The following is a 20,716-nucleotide window of genomic DNA, read 5'->3' as shown; positions in this document are numbered from 1 at the left end:
CAGCAAGGGGAAAATTGTGACCAACCTCATTCTTGGACTCAAAACTGCCCCGAGTGGGCAGAGGCTCCTGCTCCTGTCCGTTCCCTCCCCCCCACCCGCCCTTTCTCAAGCAGCTGGGATCCTGGGAATGAATCTACCCACCTTTTCCACAGTGCCCCACTCAAGCCAGAAAAGCCTTAGTTTGGGGCTGATGTGGGTGTTGGAACTCCAAAGCAGATGCCCTTACCTTCAGGCCCAGCCAGCAAGGACCAGGCCATCCCTGCAAAAGCAAAGCCTAGTGCCTGGCCAATATGCTCGATCAGGGCCGACAGGCAGAGGCCTACAGTCACATGCAGTAACCTTGACTGTTCATGGTGTACAATACCATGCATGTGTCCAAGAAGGCAGTTTTCTTGAACTGCCTCACAGGAGAACTGCTCTTCTGGTATGGTTCAGTACCCGCCAAGGTGCAGCATTTTATGGAAATGGGAGTCTTCCTTTTAGCTTGCCCCAAGGGTCTTATGGCTAAGGGCAGGCAAAACTTGGGGGCATCCAAACCCCAAGCCTCTGGGTTTGGGCCTGCAAGTAGGATGCCCGCCAAAGGTTTTGGAAACATCTGAAGCCCCAGGTGGGATGGAGGATGTTTGCCAGTAGTAGGGCCATTTATGGTGCTGGACTCTTGGATTTGGAATTAGTTTTGGCTGTTTTGGCCTTGGATACAAATTTATATATATATTAAAAAAATAAAATACCTTACTATTCTCTCCACCCCAGGGGTCTGAAAGAGGCACAAACCACAAGCTCCAGTGCTTGCTTACTCACTCTGGCACAAGTAAGAAGCATCCGTCTCCCTTTCCCCGCAACCAAGTTCACATAGTGGGGCACCCTAGGCTCAACTCCCTTTGGATGATGCTGGGCCATAGACCCAAAGGCTCAAGCAGCTGATGCTGGGATGAGTCCAGCCTGGCCTCCTCCTGCTGTGTGGTGCAGGGAGAGCTTCACTAAGATTTGTTGTCCCCAGTACACGTATAAGCTGCAATGGCACAGCAGCACTCACACCTGGCACCATGCTTGTCCCTCTGAAAGCCTTGACCTATGCAGGCCTAGCAGTCCCTGCCTTTGCTAGCTCCAACAAGCCTATGACCAGTGGGGTCTCAGCTAAGTGGAACTCCAGCACTGCTAGGTCAGCGCCAGGTGTTGTACATGTGTAAGAGGCAGGGCCTGCCCTAAACAGATGAGAGGGGGTGGGCAAAAGAGGCAGGGACTTTGTCCAAGGTCACTCAGCAGGTCAGTGGCAGAACGAGAAGCAGATGTTCTGTTTGACTCCAGTGCTCTATGTATTAGACAACACTGCTCCCTTCCCATCCCTCCAGCATAAAACCCCAGAAATTTCCCCTCCCAAGGAAGAGGCAGGAGGCATGTTCTCTGACAGCAACTATTATTGCACAGAAGTTTGTGCACACCTGCCTTCTAGTATATACAGGCCTCCTGCAGGCTGGGTAGCAGTCAGGGTACTGTTGCCAAATGCTGCACTCCCAGTAGGCACAGAGGGCTGGCTTTGCTCCATGCTGCTTTAGCTGTGCCAGTGTGCAAAACAATGCTGTGTGGACCTGAGCCACAGTCATGGCCCTACATGCAGCCTTACCCCAGGATCTGCCCTTAAATGTAGTATCCACCAGCCCACAAAGCCACAGGCCAGGGTGGGCTCTGCTTGCAGTGACACAGGCAAAGCCAGTACTGGCTCGAGGGAGTGGGGAAAAGAGGAAGATGTTCTTATATACACGAGGTGCCAGTCTCCCCCAGCTCAGATGTAGACCCCATCCAGGGCCCGTCTCAAGCTCCCACTCAACAGGTGGAGTTCAGGGTCTGGAATTTTTCCCGCAGGTTCTTCACCAGGCCCTGGTGACCAACTTCTGGCTTGTCCCAGAGCATGGGCCTCTGGGGCTGGCCCTCTTCATCCTCCCACTCTTGCTGGGGGCAGCCATCCAAATCCTGGTAGACCTTGCAGCGCTCCGCCACAGCCTTGAGGGAAAGCTTCTCTCGGGTGGTGGGTGAGCGGATCTGCACATAGCTTTCAGCATCGGGTGGCACCTTCTCCAGCACAATCACACGTTGCTGGTTGTCCAGGCAGGTCTCCGCAGCAACATACAGTGCCCCATCACTGTGTTGCCGCTGGTGCTGCCGGCTCCTGGTGCTGGGCTCCGGGCCCTGCTCGGCACTCCGGCTCCGCTCAGCTGCCAGCCATGATTTCTCTGTCGCTCGCCCGCTCCGGCCTGCCTTCCCCGAGAGGGCTCCTGGTGGCCCCTCTGCCATCTTCTCTGGTGCTGAGCGGCTCCTGTTCACTGGGGGAGGCCTACATGGGCCAAAGCCTGCCTCACTGGACTTTCCAAAGGAGTACTTGGAGCGCAGCTCTCGGACGTCAGGCCAGCTGAACTTCTCAGCCAGAATGGGGCTAAGTGGACTGTGGGAGGCCAAACTGGCTGGGGAGACTGGATGGGAACTGGTGGAAGAGGGACGCCGGGGTGAAGATGAAGTGGAACGTGGGGTCAGTGGGCTCTGCTCCGGGATCACCTCCTGCTCATAGGTGAGGGACAGTGCTGGCTTCTGCTTGCCTGAGGAGAGAAACAACACAGCACTGAAGGGGTGAGTCATGGCTTGACCTCCCTCATGGGAAGACTCACCTTGAAAGGGCTCACACTGTGCCCATGGGTATGACTGCACAGACATAAAACACGTGCATGAACATGTGTCAGCCACGGGGTGCAGACCTCTGGCCACAGAACTGGACCCGAGCCAATTTCCAGTCAGCCAAACGTTTTTCTTTTCCAGTAAATGAAGCTCTGGGGCAGCTAGCTCTTTCAGTTGTAAAGTTACAGGTCCCCTCCCTGACGCTACATCACCCCTAGGTGAGATTCTTGGCTGCTCTGGCTCATACAAGCCCTCCCACCCAGCCCATCACCCAGAGAAGCCCCAGCATCACTGCCCCATGAAATCCCTCTCATAAGTACTCCAGGAAGTTCCCCTCTCAGTGCCCCAGGATCAGCCCAATGCCCTAGGCAGCATCCTCTGCTCTACGTGTCCCCCAGCCAAACACCCCAGAAGCCCTCAGTTCACCAGCCCAGACCAATCCATTGCCCAAGGGTCTCCCCACATTCATCAACTCATGACTACCCCCCTTCGCACCTTGGGAATCTGTTTCCTCCTCCTCTGCCTCTGGTTGTGTGTGGTGCAGCAGGACGGGCACACTGCTCGTGTCCTCTTCCAGCTCAGTGAGATGTCTCTGCAGGACTGGCTTGTGCCTCTTGATCCGCAAGCTGTACTGGCGTGCCAGCTGGTACACCCGAGTCTTGGTACGCTCACACAGCTCAGCCTCCCCAGCAGGTGAGAGCTGCAGGATGCGTGGGTGCAGCAGGGGGGGCTGGCCCAGCTCACTGGTGCCCAGCTCCTGTGCCAGCCTCTTCAGGTGGCAGACCATCCTGGGGGGTGCTGACCTCTCTGTGGGAGACCTGCTCTCAGGTGAAGGCACAGTGGACTCCTCTGTGATAGCACTCAGGTCATCATCCTCCAGGATGAGGAGAGGCTCACGCGTGCCCAGGCCATTTTCCTGGCTCCTACCCATGGGTCGCTCAGTTCCATCTGTGGTGGTGCCAGTGGCAGTGCCAGCCCTACCCACTGCCAACTGCTCCCTGTCCCACTCCTTCCAAGACTTGCCTTTCTGCTTATCCATCCCCTCCCAGACCTTGATCATCTCTGAGGGTGGCCTGAACTCCTCATCAGTGATGGGGGCTGGGCCACCTGCCTCAGGCTGGCCAAGGGGAGCTGCAGGGAGGCCAGAGAACACCCAGGCAGCTGTCCTGATGCTGGTGCCATCAGCCATGCTGCTGCCCAGTCTCCCATGGGCAGCATTAGCAGTATCCTGGCTGGCTGCTGCCCATGGCAGGCTGTCGATTCGGAAGACAGAGTTTTTGACCAGCCCCTTGGGGATGTAGGACAGGCTCTCCCGGCGCTTAATGCTGAAGCTGGCATCCTGGTGCTCGGCCTGGTCATAGTAGCTCTTGATCTTGTCCAGCAGGAGCCGGTCCTGTTTGGAAAGCATGGATTCTTTCCTCCGGCAAGAGGCTCGTTCAGGCTCCTGGAGGCTGGGTGAGGCAGCCCTGCTGCGGGCAGCACTGTGCAGCTGCTGGCCCTCTGCCGCCATCTCCAGAGGCAGGAAGCAGCTCTGGGCATCGCTGCTGCTGCCACACCGTTGCCCCTTCTCACTGCCCTCAAGACTCAGCATGCTGCTGCTGCGGCTAACCAGTCGGGGTGTGGGGATGCCTGCAGATGCCCTGCCCTCATCCAGTGCCAGGCTGCTACGCCGGGAGAAGCTGCTGACAAACCTCTCAGCAATGATGCTGGCCTGGTCCAGCACAGAGGGTGGGAGGATGCCCCTCGGGGGATGCAGGGCTGCATCTTCATTATCATCCTCCTCCTCACTACTCAGGGTTTTGAGCTCCTCTGCATTCTCTGAAGCGGCAGGGTCTGCATTGTTAGGATGCTGGTCCTTTTCCCCTTCTTTGTGCTGGGCTGGCAGCACCAGCTCTGGGGTGCAAGCCGACTCCAGGTCTGAGCAGGTCTGAGCCAGGCACTCTTCCTTAATAAGTGACACCTCCTGAGTTTCTTCATGCTCCATGTCAGTGGCAGCCTGGGGAGCAAGACAAAAAGATGGAGTGCATACAGGGGGCTGCTGCCATCAAGCAGCACCTCCTTTGCCCTAATCTCACCCCAAGAGGCAACTTTCAGAGTGACATCCCAGGTTATAAAGGAACTAGTACACAACAGTTATGTTTGACACAAGGGCTATGGAATGGCCTAACGTGACCAGTACCCCCGTATGGGCTCTGTGAGCCACGAGGCTGACTGCCCGCCATGGTTGACTTGCTGTCTGAACTCTGGACATCCCCACAGGAATGGCCAAACTTGTTCTGAATTCTCACTAATGTTGGGCTAAAACTTTTCTGCCACCTTCTCATTTACCTAAAATAGTCTTCCTCCGGAACAGAGAAAAATGGGATCTGGGTTTTGAAGGCACAGGAGAGCAGGCCAGCTACAGACACAAAAATTGGCAGCTCCCATGGCCTGGAAGGGAAGGGAGTGCTGGCGATTGTTACGGGAGGCATAAAGAGCCATGGCTTTTGGGTTGGCTTTTGGGTTCTCGCCTCAGCTTTGAGAGGGGGAGCGGGACTCAAAGGGGTCAAAGCAGCAGGGATTAGGGGTCAGAATGCCTGAGTTCTAGCATCAGTATCAGGAAAGCACTCCCTCCAGTAATTAGAGTAGTGGATAGAGTCAGGATGACAGCTTTTCCCCCAGCTTGGCTGTAATCTCACAGGTTTATCTTGCACCTCTATGCCTCAGCTTCCCTGTAAGCAATGCAGTGGGAATCAGACAGGAAGCTGTGATGAGAAAAGTTTTTGCAGAACCAGAATGTGCTACCTCCGACTGCCAATGCGCACAGGGAGCACCCTGGAAAGTGTTTCCAGCTCTGCCATGGGCTGCTGACAGGCACAGCAGGAAAGGAACATGGTGGTCCTGTTCTCTTGGATATTTGTGCTGGGAGCTCATGGGCACAAGGATGGTAAATGAAGAGCCCAGAGCAGCTGGAAAATCCTCAATTCAAGTCTGGCTCTGGGCATCTTCTGGGCAACAGGTCACTGGACTATCAGGACCCCTGGGCCCTGCCCTTATTCCACAGCCCTTTCCACCCTGTGGGTGTCTCAAAGGCCATTCTCACCATTGACAAACAGCCACCTCTGGGGCAGGCTGCGGGTCATGTGTACAGCCACGTTCCTCCAGTGGAACAGCCAAATGAGGCAGGCAGGCAGAATGATTCTAGTGCCCCAATACTGCACCTTGGCCACAATGCCAGGGCTCATCCCTTTCCTCTAGCGCAGGGGTTTCAAACATGCGACTGCAGGCCAGAGCCAGCCCATAAAGTTGCCCTATTCAGCTTGCCAAACTACTGGTGGGCCACCAGAAGGGGGGTGGGAATAGCCTACCCCAGAGCCTGAGGGCCCTGATGGGCATGGTAATCAGCAGCAGGAAAGTGAGCAAGGGCTGACACAGCCCCAGTTGCCATCCAGCCACTTCACCTGTCACCAGTGCCCCTGCTTCTAGAGGCTGGGCTGGGGACTACAGGGCTGCTCTGGGTAAAACCATGATGGTCCCAGCTCCAGGGAATTGGTGCTACTTGACCGCCAGTGGTCCTGATAAAGCCTATTTTGTTTATGTGCACAGGCACCTTTCCCCTGCTGAGGGCTGGGACTGCCAACAGCACCCACTCTGTGCCTGTGGGGGACAGTGCAGCCAGGGGGCAGAGGGAAGTGCAACACAGGACACACTGCCACAGGAGCACTGATGCAGCCTCCTAGCACAAGGTCTAGCCATTGCCTAAAGGGATTGCTCTCTGCCCTGAGGGCAGGTGCAAAAACAAGGCCTACTCAGCTTTGCTTACTCACCTCTGGGTCATCTAATACCCTCTCCATGCTGTGGTGCTTCTCACAGCTCCTGGGAGACTGGCTGGCAGTCCTCTTGCAACCCTTGGGTCCTGCTGGCATACAGTGTCCCTTGTCCTGAGCCAAAACAGAAGGAAGGCTTCACAGAGCTGGCCAGATGGGTGTGCCCAAACATGGGTATGACTCACCCAGGACAAAGGTGCCAGCCCCTGAACTCAAAAGACCAGGACAGCAGAGACACCAGGCAGCCCCTACGACCTCTCTAGGTCAGCATCTGCAGCTGCCAACCGCTCCACATGTCCAGCCTCCAGAGGCTCTGCAGCCCGAGCCTCCAGCAGACAACTGTCTTTTTAGAGGGGATGCGTTTTTTCTCCATACAGGGCCAGAGCTCTGAGGAAACCAGATAAGCCTCGCATCACAACAGACAGACCTGTGGAGAGGGGCATCCCCTTGAGTTCATACCCTGCACCATCCAGTTAATCTCTTCAGCCCCAACCCAGGAATCAGGTTAGGCTGGGAGGAAAATGGAAAGCACGCTGGTTATCATGCAGCCACTCCACCTTGGCTACAGCAGGCAGGGAAGGGTTAGGAACAGAGAGGGGCACAAGCTTTGCTCCAAAAGCCAACGGCCCTACAGCTGTGGTGACCAGCTTGCTCCAAAGCCAGGACCAAGGTTGGATCTTCACCCCTAAGCACAGGAGAGTGGTCTGGGCCTGGTGAATGGAAGGGAGGTTAGAGAGTGGCAACAGGATGGCAATTCCAAGCCATGCATCAGGGCAGCATGTAGAGAGAGGTTGAAGAGAGATGCTTCAAAAGGGAAAAGCAAAGTGTTGTCCTGAGAATGCCAGCAGTGCAGTGCTGCCAGCAGGCAGCTGGCCAAGTCCACTACCTGCTCCTCTCCCACTGGGCCCTCCTCCGCCTCAGGCCCTGCTTCCTTCTCGCTGCTGTCACTCCCTGACAGCTCCTCCAGGGAGTTCTTCCCAACAGCCTGCTCCTCCTCCTTCCCAGAGGCCTCTTCCTCTGTCTCCTCTGCATCCCTCTCAAGCTCAGCCTGTTGCTGTAGGCTGCTGGGGGGCTGCAAGGGCTCCCCAGTGTCCAGGAAGCCTCCATCACTGTCTGTATGCTGTTTGAAGTACAAACAAGCCCTTAGCTCCACCTCATCTGTGGGTTGCTAGAGCGCCTGGCAGGGTGGGGTTAGTAGCTGTGCTCGGGGTCCCAGCCCAATGGCTCCCACTCCCCAACACCCAAAACCATGTGTTGACTCCATACTCCTACAACAGGTAGGGGACAGCTGGAACACAAAGCAGGGCCAGAGCACAAGCATGTGTGCACATGTGCACAAGGACAGGTGGCATGCATGTGATGGGAGCATGGCATTTGAGGGTACTGGGGGCTGGAGTGTCACAGGCTCACAGGCCAAAGTTTCAAGGAAGGAGCCTTACAATGAGGTATGCCTGTTCCAGTGCCACCTAGAGGGAGAGGGGCCCCTTCAGACTGGCATCACAGAGACCTCTGTGCCCTCCCATAGTTCCCCGTCTACTCTTGGATCTCACCTTCAGTCCTGCTGTGCATCCCCAGCACATGGAAGAGAGGAGACAAGCCATTAGCAAAAGGATTGCTGGGCACAACAGCTACCCACCACACTGAGTTCCAGGACAAAGGAGGCAAGCCCCATCCCCTCCTCCAAAGAGCCCTTTCCCACTGCCTTCTTGTCCGCTGCCCCCTCAATTGTTACCAAGGAAGGGCTGCCAGCCCTGCAGTCGCCTGGCTCCTGGAACACCTTGCTCCCTATGGATGTCAGCAGGAGCCCCTGTGGAGGGGGACAACATATTGGGTGGGCAATGGCCCCTGCCTGGGAATGGAAATGCATCACTGGGGTCAGACAAGTTCATGGCACGTGTAGCTAGGGAAGCAAGGATGGGGGTGCATAAACATTGCTATCATCTGCTGTATGGATTATGCCAGATTTGTGCCAGCCTCCAGGAGTCAATAACCTTCAAAGGCTCCAAACCAAAGAGGGAAAGGGAGCTTTCTGGGTAGGTCAAGGGTGCCCATTCTCTAAGACTGGAAGAGATTGAGGGTGTCCTTGGCAGGAAGGGGGAGATGGGAGGGGTCGTCTAAGCTAGTTGCTCAGTGTGTGGCCCTGAAAGGTGACTGTGCTAAGATGAAAACATGCAGGAGGCAGCACTTCCCCTTGGACCCTCGGAACAGCTCTGCTGAGAGCTGAGGATGCTGCAAGCAGATCTTATCTGCCTCATCACTGTTGTAGCAGTACCCCCACTGTCTGCCTGCTGCACAGCAGGGGAGGGTGGGGAAGAGCACTGGCTATGGCCTCCCTGAAGGCTATGGGAACCCTAAGACCAGAGCTCATAACCTGACCTGTGGCAGTCCAGGAAAAGGAGAGTGCCCTTTCTCCACAGGCCTCAGGTGTGGGGAGTGGTGGGGAAGCCCCCCTTCAGCTGCCTAGATTCTTTGGCCTAGTTTAGGTCACAACTGTCTGCCACCAGCCAGCAAATCAGCCTAGTTGAAGATCACTGAAGCATGAACCAGGGACTGAGGGGAAGGGACACCCAACCTGTGGGGATTCCCATGGCTCCATGGCCAACAGAGATTCCCCAACCCAGGAAAGCAGAGCTGTAGTTGGTGTATCATCCCAAGGAACCAGCACACCCCCAAAGCACCAGAGGCACCTCAGATGGATCTGATCCCTTTTGTTCCACTGAGGGGGCAGAGTAGGCAAGTGACTTGACCTTAAAGCACTCAGCATGCCCCATATCCCCCAGTGCTGAGCATGTTGCTTGTGCTCAAGCCAGGCCTCAGAGGCTGAAGCCTTGGGACCAGGGGCTCAGTCCCACTCCACTGTGGCACTGACAGTGTCCTCACCCCCTGCTTTACCTGTGGCTAGTTAGGGTGCTCTTGGGGTTTTGAGGCACTGTGCTGAATAGTTATGAAATAGGGTTGCTTGTGAAGTTTTGAGAACAGGCTAGACAAACACGGGTCTAGGATGGTTCAATCAGGGATGATCCTGCCCTCAGCCTGCTTTGAAGAAGATGACCTCCTGAGGTCTCTCCCTATTTTTCTGATTCCTATGACTGCACAAAGGTGGGCTGGCCAACATGACAGGTGCAGCTTAGCAATGATGCCAGAGGCCCAAGGGTAGGTGGGAGAAGATGGGCATCTATACCCATCTCCCCCCACCTGCCCTTATGGTGTGCTGCTGGCTCCATTGGCCTGCACAAAAGGCCAGTGGAGCCAGCAGCACATGCTGGGCTCAGCTGTGTCTTAAACTATGATGGCCATACTGCAAAGCCCCAGCGGCAGCCCCCTAACTCTGCCATTTGCCTCTGTCCTCCCAGTGTGTAGGGCAGCGGTCTTACTTACCTTCAGCACTGAGTTGCTTGAGAATCTGTTTGGATGGCTCTGTATGAAGAAGAAAAGTGTTATCAACTGGGCTGCTGTGATCCAATCCCCAGGACCCCTGGCTGAGGACCCCACCTTCACCCCACAAAGTTCAGGAAACCAGCTTTCTCCCCAGCACACCGGCAGTCAGACACCAGAACAGAGCCCTTGAAGCAGCATCAAATGGCACTGAGCCCCAGAACATGCCCCCAGCATCAGCCATCTGCTCTTAGTAACAAACTACAGCTGTATCCATAGGTCAGCTCAGCCTGGGGATGCGTGTTAGCCAGACCATTCCCCACTGTGCAGCAGTGGATCAGTTTCACCCCCATGATCAACACTGAGCCCCAGACACTGCATGCAGTACTCCTGACATCCACACCCAATGATGCCCTGGGCCCCTGCTCGCACCAGACTTCCTGCGGCCAGTGCGCCCGGGCACCATGCAGCCCTGCGGTCCGTTGTACTGGGGGAGCTTCTCAGCACGGGAGCAGTAGTGGAAAGGTTCTAAGGATAGGACAGAGATCTATTAGAGCCTGGCATACGCTTTGGCCTCCCCATGGTGCAGTGATTACACACACCCTGTTTGCATGGCACTGGCAACAGAAGATGGAGTATGGCTTGCCTCACCATGTTTCAGGGCTGCTGACCTCATCCTGAGATCCTCTTGCAACCAGGCCCCAAACCTGTCTTGGCAGCTATAGGTCTGGCACCAGACTCCATGCAGTGTTCAGCACCTAGGACCCCAGGGCTTCAGAAAACCCAGAACCTGATGAAGCCCATGCTAGTGTGGAGATGGGAGGCAGGGCTGGGACTCTATAATGGTGCCACAGGTCAGAGGCAGAAGTTTATAGGGGTATGCAAGGATGGAGAGAAACTGGGGACCATTCTCTGGCATCCTATGCCAAGGAAGGGCAGGAGAATTTGCTTGGTGCTCCTGGGGCAGGGGACTTAATGAGACCCACAATTAATAGAAGTTCATGAAGTAGGGAGAGGGAGTAAAGTGCTAGCTTTAATTCAGGAAGTGCCTGTAAATGGAGTGGGGAGTAGTTACTCCCTATGGGCCCCAGTGCCCCCAGCACAGGACTGAAGGGCACCCAAAGTTGATAAGTGACAGGCAGAGCTGGGCGGGTCTTTCAACTGGACATGCGGTCATTCACCTGGCCCCAAAGAGTGCTGTGACAGAGCCTTGGACTTCACTTTGCTTGGGTACCCAGCAGGCTGAGCTCAGGCTGGTCAGAGGGGTTGGCTGGGGCCCTGCTGGGGGTGTTCATTCCCTTTTCTGCCAAAATGTGCACCTTATTTCTAACCTACAATCTTCTGGCCATGAACCCCCTCTGACAAAGCATATGCCCACATTTCCCACTTCAGAAAGTTCCATATACAAGATAATGGCCTTCCACTGCTATTCTTTCAGTTCAAGCAACACAAGTCTGTGAGGGGAAGTGAGAGGAGCCTAACTTGCTGATGACTTATGTGAGCAGTGATGGACTTCATAACCTGTCAATTTTCTTTGAAAACCAAAAAGAAGTGATGCCATAAAATGTAGGTTAACATATTTTAAGGAGGCAAAGTCAAGTACAGAAACATCTGGTTGAAAGTTGCCTGTGCAGCAAACTGCACTCCTTAGGGCATCTGCATTACAACATAGTCTTTGATGACATGATCACGCACTGATCCCTGCCCAAGATAGATGGGGATCAAAGGATGGAAGGGGGAAGGGCACAAGGGATTAATCTAAAGCCTCCATCCAGCTGTTGCTACTCATATCACTCCAGCTTTCAGCTGGGGTTTCTGTGCTCTTCCTCCCTCCCCCAGCTTCCAGTTCCTACCCCCACCCCAGCCTCTTAGAAGTTGGACAGCCATACCTGAAGCAAATGAAGCAAGAAATGACAGGGAGAGAAAGGATGGGTGTCACAGTTAACATAGTTGAACCTCAGCCTGGAGCACTGGATTTTATTCCTGCCTCTGCCACAGAGCTCCTCTATGATGCTGGGCAAATCACTTAATTCAGATTTTCCCCGTGTGATTGAAAACTGTGCACTCCTCATTTTACCCCTTGAGGTCTGAGCTGTAGAAGGGCTGAGCACACCTACCTGCAACTGACCCCAATGGGAGCTGGGCTGTGAACATACTGAGTGCTCTGATCAAGCACTGGACAGTATAGATTGGGCATCCAAAGTCAGTGGGCACATTTGACCACAGTCTCGTTGCACCATAGCTCCTTGCTAGTGAAATGGGATAGCACGACTACAAGCAGTGAAGTGGGAAAAATTAATTCCTGATGGCCTGGGAAGCACTCAGATGTGCCACCAAGAAGCACAGCAGGAAACTTAGGAGCAGGGGATGAATGGTAGGAGGTAAGAAAGGCAGAGGCTGTACACCACAGAACTACTGTATATGTGCAGCACCTCAAAAAAGCAAGGATGGGCAACGTGCGGTGTATGCTAGAGGCTATACAAAACGAGCTGAGCAGTACGGGATGGGCCTAGTGAACTTCCCTTCAAGTTAAATATTCTATGCACTGAGTAGGGCAGCATGTGACTCCATAGTCAAAGACTGTCTTATAATGCAGGCATATGATGGGCCAAACTGCACTTGCCCTGTGCCTCCACTGGCTCCAGAAAAGCCCCCCAGGACCTTTTCTCCTGGTCCCAGCCTCCCAGCTCCACACCTCTGCCATTTGCTCTTGCAGCAATCCAGAGAAAGCAATGGAGGCCCACAACATTCCAGACCAGGGGCTGGCTCTGTTCAGCCAAAACGAGGTGGGGAGGAACTGCTGCCCACAGAAATGTGCTTCAGGAAGCAAGCAGGCTCTGAGAGACGTATGGCCTGCATCTACAATCTGCTAGGGCAGAGGTTCCCGAACTGTGGTCCGCAGATCAGAGCTCCATCCAGGTTGTTTGCAGAAAGGTTGCGGAACAATTGAGAATATCTGTACTTGTAAGGTTAGACTACTGATATTAAAATATGAGTTGCGTGCTTTGATTTGTAGAACAAAAAAAAAGTTTATTAAGTGGTCCGCTGAGACCCTCAGCAATTTTCAAGTGGTCTGAGAAAAAAAAAAAGTTTGAGAACCACTGCGCTAGGGGAATTCAAGCCAAGTCCAGTCATGATTTGCCACATGGTGCCCCCTGTGGTATTAGTCATCAATCATAGCCACCCAGTCCTCCATCTGGACTGCTATGTCACAGGGAGAAGTCAAGTTCTCTTGCCTCCTAGTCAACCTGAGATTAGAGTGACTTGTCTGGAGCCCAAGCCCTAGCTTCTGCCACCATCTTGGTCCTATGGGCACAGCTCAACTAGACACACTCCTTTGCCTGCTCTGCTTTCACTGCAGGCTGCTGTGCTCACTCTTACAGTACCCCCACCCCCCATGTGCCACAGAGACACAGCACCCTTTCACATCAATTGCTGAAGGGTATGTGTGTCAGATACATAGCCATGGGGCTCAGAGGGCTGGCACCTAGGGAAGGGAGGAGTCCAGTGGGAACTTTCCCAGGCCGTGACCCATGAGGGTGCATCTGAACCGATTCCTCCAAACCATGGACACTACTGCTTCCTTGCCAGGACCCTCTTTCTTGGAGCTGCCTGGAGAAACTCAGGTGCCTAGGAGAGGGACACCAAACTGACCTGCTCTTTCCTTGCAGTACAGACAGGGACCAATCTCCCAAGGCCAGAGACAGTGCAGCCCAGAGCCTGCTGCAGGCTCCAACACCACCCACATGGCTGAACTGAAGGACAGCCAACTTCTGGAACTGCTCCTGCCCCTGCAGCTACCAGATGTAGTTCTGCATACACCAGTGATTTACTGGGCCAGCACAGTTTAGCCAGCCATATGGGTGAGAGTCAATAAGCATGGCATGCTGTTGGTGGCTTGTGGGGACTCCATAGATTGACGGGGGGAATGGGCACACTAACCCTATGACCAGCTGCACCTGTTCCACCACCCCTCTTCTCTTACCTGACTGGCGACGACCTGGCAGGTGCCGGATGTGCACTGGCACCTCATCCATGGGCTGGTTTGACCTGGCTTTCTTCAGCCCCTCTGGGCTGCATCTGTAGCGAGGTGGGTCTGAAGGGGCAGAGAAGAAGCACTTGCATGAGGCCCAGCTGAAGTCAGCCCCAGATGTGCTTCAAAACAGGCAACCTGGTGGGCCCAGATGTGCTCCAAAACACATAACTCAGCCATTATGGCCCTCTCTCAGTAGCTGCCCCATGCAGAGACATCACAACTGCTCTATGTGTGCAGAGCCAACCTCTCTGCTCAGAGATGGCTGTTGAAAGTTTCAATGGGCCAGGCATCAGACCCTACAGTGAACCCTTCTTGCATATGGGCAGGGAAGGATGGAGAGCCAGGACACCACATGCCCCAGCTCTCACTCTCAAGACCAGAGGGTGCTTTTCAGGAGTGAGGATTAAAACCCCAGGGCCCTTAGTGGTGGACAAATAGACAGGTGTACAGACAGCCAGCACTTACAGTAGGAGTCCATTTCCAAGATGGCTTCCTTGGCCTAGGAAGGAAGAAGAGCTCTTGGTTAGTGAACCATGGAGCAACATGCCAATGCCAGAGCACTGGGAGCTTGCAGAGGTGCTTCATCCCCCTTTCAGAAACCCCTGCCCCTGGGCCTGGGCCTCATCCCTGGCACACATCTCTGGCCACATAAAGCACTGTGGTCCCCAGCCTGGCACACTGAGGGTGGTGCATCAGGCCAACTCTGTAGTTTGAGGGGGGTGGGGATGCTGGCTGGGAGTACCAGTCCTCCTCACCTTCTGGGGAATTATGGCATGATGATTCTCCAGAATAAGCCTCTTGATGTGGTGGGTCCATACCCGCTTCTCCTCCACACTCCTGGCCTGAGGCAGAGACATTATGGATTACAAACACCATCAGCTTCCCTTTCCTTGCTCTGAACCCAGCCTAACTTTCCTGACCACTCTAGCCCAGCCCCTGAGCCCCCCTCTCACCCCAGCTTGCCCCATCCAGCTTCACCCCAGGCCTGACCAGCTGTTATGCACCTCCAATAACATCCTGTCTGGCCCTTGGACCTCTCTAAATTTTGCTGCCCAGGCCCTGTGACCGCCCTAGCCCTGCCCAGCCAGCCCCTCACATACCTGAAGGCTGTACTGCTGCTTGCTGTGTTTATAGTGAGTGACACTGAAACACAGCGAGTCTCGGGTGCTCTCAATCAGCATCAAGGAGGAACACTGGGGTGTGGGAGACAGAGGTGTCAGCATCAGGAAGCAGAGCCTCCTCCCTGGAGGCTAGTACAGGCACAGCCCCAAGGCTGCACCACCCAGGCAGCTATTCATTGGCACAGCACTGGGCAAGGCAGCCAGAGAGGTAACAGGGAGCAGCCAGAGCCTAGAGTAGATGGGCTGTGTCAAGAGATGGCTGAGAGCAGATGAAGCATGAGGGGAAGAGAGGCTAAAAGCTTCCCAAGGAACAAGTCTGCTGCTAGGGAACAGCTGCCCTGTTTGGGCCTGGGATTTCAGTCCCAGGCTAAGTATGCACTGCAGTGGCTAGCAGGTATTGTCACCAGGTGGCCAAACTACAAGTGAGGCTTTTCCTGTACCCAGAGACAGCCTGCTCTGATGGGAGGTAAAAGGGCATAGGGGGAAGGGGTAGGCAGTACAGTGGGTGGGGAGCCAGTGGGCAGAGACTCCTGTAGCTAGGCCCTAACCCACAAGTGAGCAACAGGACAGCCTGGCAAGAGAAGTCCCCAGACACATGCCCTCACTCCCTGACACTTGGGAGAGGGGGCCCCGAAACCCCCAACCATCCACCAAGCATCACAAGAGAGTGTGAGGCTGCTTGCAGCTGCAGCAAGGTACCGGGATGTGGCTCTTGTAGATAAAGTGGTCCCCACGCTTCTTGGTGATGAGCAGGGTCTTGTCAAAAAGGAAGAAGGCACGCTCGTTGCGGACCCGCTGAACGCGGAAGGTGCCCTCCAGCACCAGCTCCCCATACGTGGTCAGGTCTGGCCCCTTCCAGTTCAGCAGCAGAGACTGGATCTCCTGACCAGGCAAGAGTAACGGTGGGTATGAACACCTTGGTCTAGTTGCTCAGTTCACCCCAGCCATAGTGCTAGGGGGAACGCTAGGCCAGAAACTAGTCTAATGTACTTCAGGGACCCTTGCTGCCAGCCCCAACACAAAAGCCACTACCACATGTGGAAGAGTTAAGCCACCTTTTAGGAGCAGTAGTCTGCATTAACAGGGCTAGAGCCAAAGGTAGGCCAATACTGCTGACCCAGGCCCTGCTGCTACTGCTGCTTTTCCCCCAACCCCCTGCCCTCCGCAGTGCCACTGACCCGCACTGAATTGGTTCTGACATTCCCCACGCCAAACTGCCACCCAGCTCCAAACACTCCCTGTACAGAGTTGCCACCGAGATCTGACAGCTTAGTGGGCCATGTGGACCATAAGTTGCTGATCTCTGCACTACTGTCCTTCTGCTTCATTCCCTCCGCCCCCCAGGATTAGGAGCCTCTGTATCCCAAATCCCCATGTGCCTTCATAGCTCCCCACACCTTCCCCTGCTCTCAGTAACCTGCAGGCGCACGGCGTGTTCATGCTTGCGTTTCATGTCGTTGATGTACCAGGCCACGCAGGTCATGGTGTCAATAGCCTCCTCCACCACCTCGTAGCCCGACTCTGCCAAGTCAAAGTGCTTTGCAATCTCCTGAGGGCACAATGGAACATGAGGGCACACCCAGCCCCTCAGCTTCCCAGCAGCTCCCAGCGCCCTACTCAGCCAGCTCCATACCCAGGCCTGCTCCTGCAGCACGTGACCTACTCATACCCTCCCACCTGAGCCTTTAGTTCCCTGCTCCCCAGCCTTCCTCTCTAACAGATACTCATGGCCTGCCCTGACTCAGCCAGGGGGGATTACTTGGCTTGGGGCAGTGGGGGAGTGTGTAATGGGGATGCTCAAAGCGCAGGCCTCAGATGGGGTGCAGCATACTTGTCAATCCTGCAATCATAAGAAAGGAGGGCTGGAAGGGACCTCACAAAGTCATCTACTCCAGCTCCTTATTCAAGACAGGATCATTCCCGACTAAACCATCCAGCCAAGTCTCTTTTGAAAGTTTCTAAGCATGGAGATTCCACAACTTCTCTAGGTAGCCTGGTCCAATGCCTGACCACTCTCACGATCAGAAAGTTCCTCCTAATTTCCAACATAAATTTCCCCATGCTACAGCTTGAGGCCATTGTTCCTAGTCCTGTCCCTTACACAGGGAAAAGCCCAACTCCATCCTCTCTGTAATAACCTTACAGGTATTTGAAGACTGTTATCAAATCCTCCCTCAGTCTTCTCTTCTCCAAGCTAAGTAATCCTAGTTTATTCTGCTTTTCCTCATGTCTCGTCTCCCAGGCCCCTGCTCATTTTTGCTGTCCTGTGCTGGACTCTTTTCAAACTGTCGACATCCTTCTTGAAGTATGTAGCCCTGGATACAGTACTCCAGGTGAGGCCTCACCAGTGCTGAAAAGAGCATAAGAATCACTATCCTTGATCTGTAAAGTGACATTCCTGTTGATACAACCCAGAGTGCTGTTGGCTTTTTTGCAACATGAGGACACTCTTGGCTCATATTCAGTTTACACACTCATAGAAAATTAGGGTTCGAAGGGATCTGAGGAGGTCATCTAGTCCAACCATCTTGTCCTCAAAGCAGGACAAGCCCCAACCATACAAATCCAGCCAAGATTTTGTCTAGCCGGGTCTTAAAAACTTTCAAGAATGGAGATTCCGTGACCTCTCTGGGTGACTTGTTCCACTGTTTTATTACCCTCCTAGTGAAAAAGGTTTTCCTAATATCTAACTTAAACTTCCCTTGCCGCAACTCGAGACCACTGCTCCTTGTTCTGTTATCTGCCACCACTGAGAACAGTCCAGCTCCATCCTCTTTAGAACCACCCTACTGGTAGTTGAAGGCTGCTATTAAATCCCCGCTTAGTCTTCTCTTCTCCAAACTAAATAAGATTAGTTCCCTCAGCCTTTCCTCATGTGCGCCCCAGCACCCCAACCATTTTTGTCATCCTACATTGGACTCTTTTCCAATTTGCTCACAAATTGGCCCACCAATTTATAGTGGGGGGCCCAAAACTGGACACAGTGCTCCCGATGTGACCTCGCCAGTGCTGAATAGAGGGGAATAATCACTTCCTTTGACCTGCTGGCAACACACCTACTAATGCAGCTCAGTATGCCATTAGCCTTCTTTGCATCAAGGGCACACTGCTGGCTCATATTCAAGCTTATTGTCCACTGTAATCCCCAGGTCCTTTTCTGCAGAGCTGCTGCTTAGCCAGTCAGTCCCCAGCCTCCACAGGTGCATGGGATTGTTCTGTCCTAAGTGCAGAACTTTGCATTTCTCCTTATTAAAACCTCATAACATTTCTTTTGGCCCAATCATCCAATTTACCAATTTGTCCCCTTTGGGCAGGGGGCTGGACTCGATGATCTCCCGAGGTCCCTTCCAGCCCTAATGTCTATGAAATCTATGAATCCTAGCCATTACCTTCCAGTGTATCTACTACTCCCCCACACTTGGTAGCATTTGCAAACTTGCTGAGGTTGCACTCCATCCCATCTTCCAGGCTGTTGATGAAGATATTGAACAAAACCAGCCTCAGGACTGACCCCACTTGATATCAGCTGCCAACATCTAGTAATCAAACAAGCTATTGATTACTACCCTCTGAGCCCTGGTCCGCTAGTCTATCCAGGTCATCCTGGATCCTAAACCTGCCTTCTGAAGTGTCCAGAATTCTACTCAACTTGGTATTGTCTGTAAGTTTGCTAAGTGTGCACTCAATCCCATCATCCAAATCTTTAATGAAGATGTTGAACAATACCAGACCCAGGGCAGACCCTGAGTAACCCTGTTTGATACCTCCTCTCAAGTAGACATTGAGCCACTGAGGACTACTTACCAACCATGATGATCAAACCAGTTATATATCCATCTTATAGTATTTTTATCTAGTCTGTATTTCCTTAGCTTGTTGATGAGAATGTCATGGGATACTGTGTCAAAAGTCTTGCTAAAAGCAAGATATACCATCCCTACTGCTCTCCCCTCATCCACAGAGCCTGACACCATCACAGAAGGAATTCAGGTTGGTGAGGTATGACTTGTTTTTGGTGAATTCATGCTGACTGTTACTGATCTCACCTTGCTCTCCTCTAGATGCTTCATAATGGATTCCTTAAGAACCTGCTCTGAGAACTTTCCAACTAGAGAGGTCAGGCTGACTGGCTGGTAGTCCCTTAGATCCTCCCTCTTCGCCTTAAAGATGGGTACTATATTTGCCCTTTTCTAAATGGATGGAGGGGCCAGGAGGCAGCAGCACAGGGAAGATACCAGGCAAGCGTGGGCAAGAGCTGGGGTGGGGGTAGTGGACAGGGTGGTGGTGGTGGATGAGGCACCAATGCCAAGAAACTGTTGAGTGAAGACAATGGGGTGGGGGTGGGCAGAGGCTTTGCAGGGCCTAAGGAGAAGGAGGCACTGCTGCCTGGCTTACCTGGAGCAGCAGGTGGTACTTGAGAATCCTCTGGACAGGCTTGAGCAGGTAGGCTCCCAAGGGCAGGGCATGCTGTGTCTGCTCCTGGCACTCACGGAAGAATCTGACCTGTTGCTTGTTCTGCATGCATTCAGTCAGTGCCGCCACTGAGCTGCAAGGATGGGTACTGGGATGAGGGGGGATGGCTAGGTGCCATGGTGAGAAACACAGGGCACAAGCAAGGCTCAGCAGAACCCAGTGGCATCCAGTGATGACAGGTACATACGACATCCTAGGCTGCCAGGGAACAAGTACTTTCCTCCACCATCCTGGAGCACAGATGTGCCCCCAGGTTCTCCCATAGCCATGACACAGGACCTCCCATCTCAGATTAGACCCTGGGGGCAGCAGGCCCCAAATCTATACATGACCGCATGGGCAGCAGGGCAACATTACCTATGACCTCCAACTCAACTCAAGCTCTTGCTCCCAGACCCCCAGCCCTCAGGGAGCACCTGCTACAGGCCAGGGAGGGGACGAGGTTTTCCCCATAAGGCAGCCAGACCGTGTCCAACCCTGTGGCAGTAGAGAGTACCCACTCTGTGTCCACACTTACTTAGGGTAGTTGTTGCAGTACTGCGTGTAGATGTCAAAATCCTGGCTCTGCAAGAAGAATGAGAGGGAGTAAAGCCAAAGAAGGGAGCTCCCCACCACACTGTCTCCTGAGGTTCAGCCCCCTCACCTACAACCCATTCAGTGCCCCAGCCCATCCACCCTGCCACCATGAGGCACCCCATCCACCCTCCTCTCCTCCCTTTCCCACCCAACCCCTGGCATTTCTCCAGCCAACCCCATCCTGATGCTATGACCCCTTCTGCTACCCGGAGTCCTTGCCATCTGTCAAGGCTTCACTGCGTCAGCCATGTGAACTGGGAGGCCCTCTCCCATCATGACAACTGGCTTCAGTGTCAACCCTTAGCTTCTCAGCTCCCCCATGTAGCACCATGGTGCAATGTGCTACCAGGACATCCCCCAGGGAAGTCATCCATGCCCCACTTACCCTGTCTACAAAGCACCTGGCCACAGCTACTGGGTTGTTGTCACAGCTCTCTAGGTCGTGCAGCAGCTCACTGAGTGGAGAGTGCATTGGTTATGTCTGGGGCAGTACCTGAGCTGTGTTGCCCCCACAAAGTGAACAAAACCCACTAAGAACATACATGCTCAGGATAGGTAGGTACATGGGCTGGGCACATGCTGAAGGCATGCAAGAAAACCCCCAAACACACCATCCAACTGGCCAGTGGGGCATGCGGGATCCAGACATGGTACCCACCTGG

General features: G+C 54.0%; 1 protein-coding gene across 1 annotated transcript in view; it reads right to left on the bottom strand.

Moving 5' to 3' along the window:
• Positions 1-1,400: 1,400 nt before the first annotated feature.
• The window catches only part of PLEKHG3 (pleckstrin homology and RhoGEF domain containing G3), a 34,646-nt gene continuing 15,330 nt past the window's right edge, over positions 1,401-20,716 (bottom strand). The window contains exons 4-19 of the mRNA XM_090034545.1: positions 20,440-20,509; positions 19,996-20,042; positions 19,401-19,551; positions 16,423-16,554; positions 15,705-15,887; positions 14,985-15,077; positions 14,640-14,726; positions 14,350-14,383; positions 13,834-13,944; positions 10,281-10,376; positions 9,852-9,890; positions 8,206-8,322; positions 7,360-7,631; positions 6,474-6,587; positions 3,163-4,663; positions 1,401-2,591 (exon numbers count right to left, since the gene is read on the bottom strand). Of these exons, the coding sequence (XP_089890671.1) occupies positions 1,825-2,591; positions 3,163-4,663; positions 6,474-6,587; positions 7,360-7,631; positions 8,206-8,322; positions 9,852-9,890; positions 10,281-10,376; positions 13,834-13,944; positions 14,350-14,383; positions 14,640-14,726; positions 14,985-15,077; positions 15,705-15,887; positions 16,423-16,554; positions 19,401-19,551; positions 19,996-20,042; positions 20,440-20,509 (3,814 nt within the window). The 3' untranslated portion in view covers positions 1,401-1,824. The remainder of the gene's footprint in view (positions 2,592-3,162; positions 4,664-6,473; positions 6,588-7,359; positions 7,632-8,205; positions 8,323-9,851; positions 9,891-10,280; positions 10,377-13,833; positions 13,945-14,349; positions 14,384-14,639; positions 14,727-14,984; positions 15,078-15,704; positions 15,888-16,422; positions 16,555-19,400; positions 19,552-19,995; positions 20,043-20,439; positions 20,510-20,716) is intronic.

Source organism: Crocodylus siamensis, chromosome 2 (genome assembly GCF_052110815.1).
Source record: "Crocodylus siamensis isolate JL-2025a chromosome 2, ASM5211081v1, whole genome shotgun sequence".
Classification (NCBI taxonomy): Eukaryota; Metazoa; Chordata; order Crocodylia; family Crocodylidae; genus Crocodylus; species Crocodylus siamensis.
Note: the sequence above shows the minus strand (reverse complement) of the source record. Positions and strands in the feature narration are given on the sequence as shown.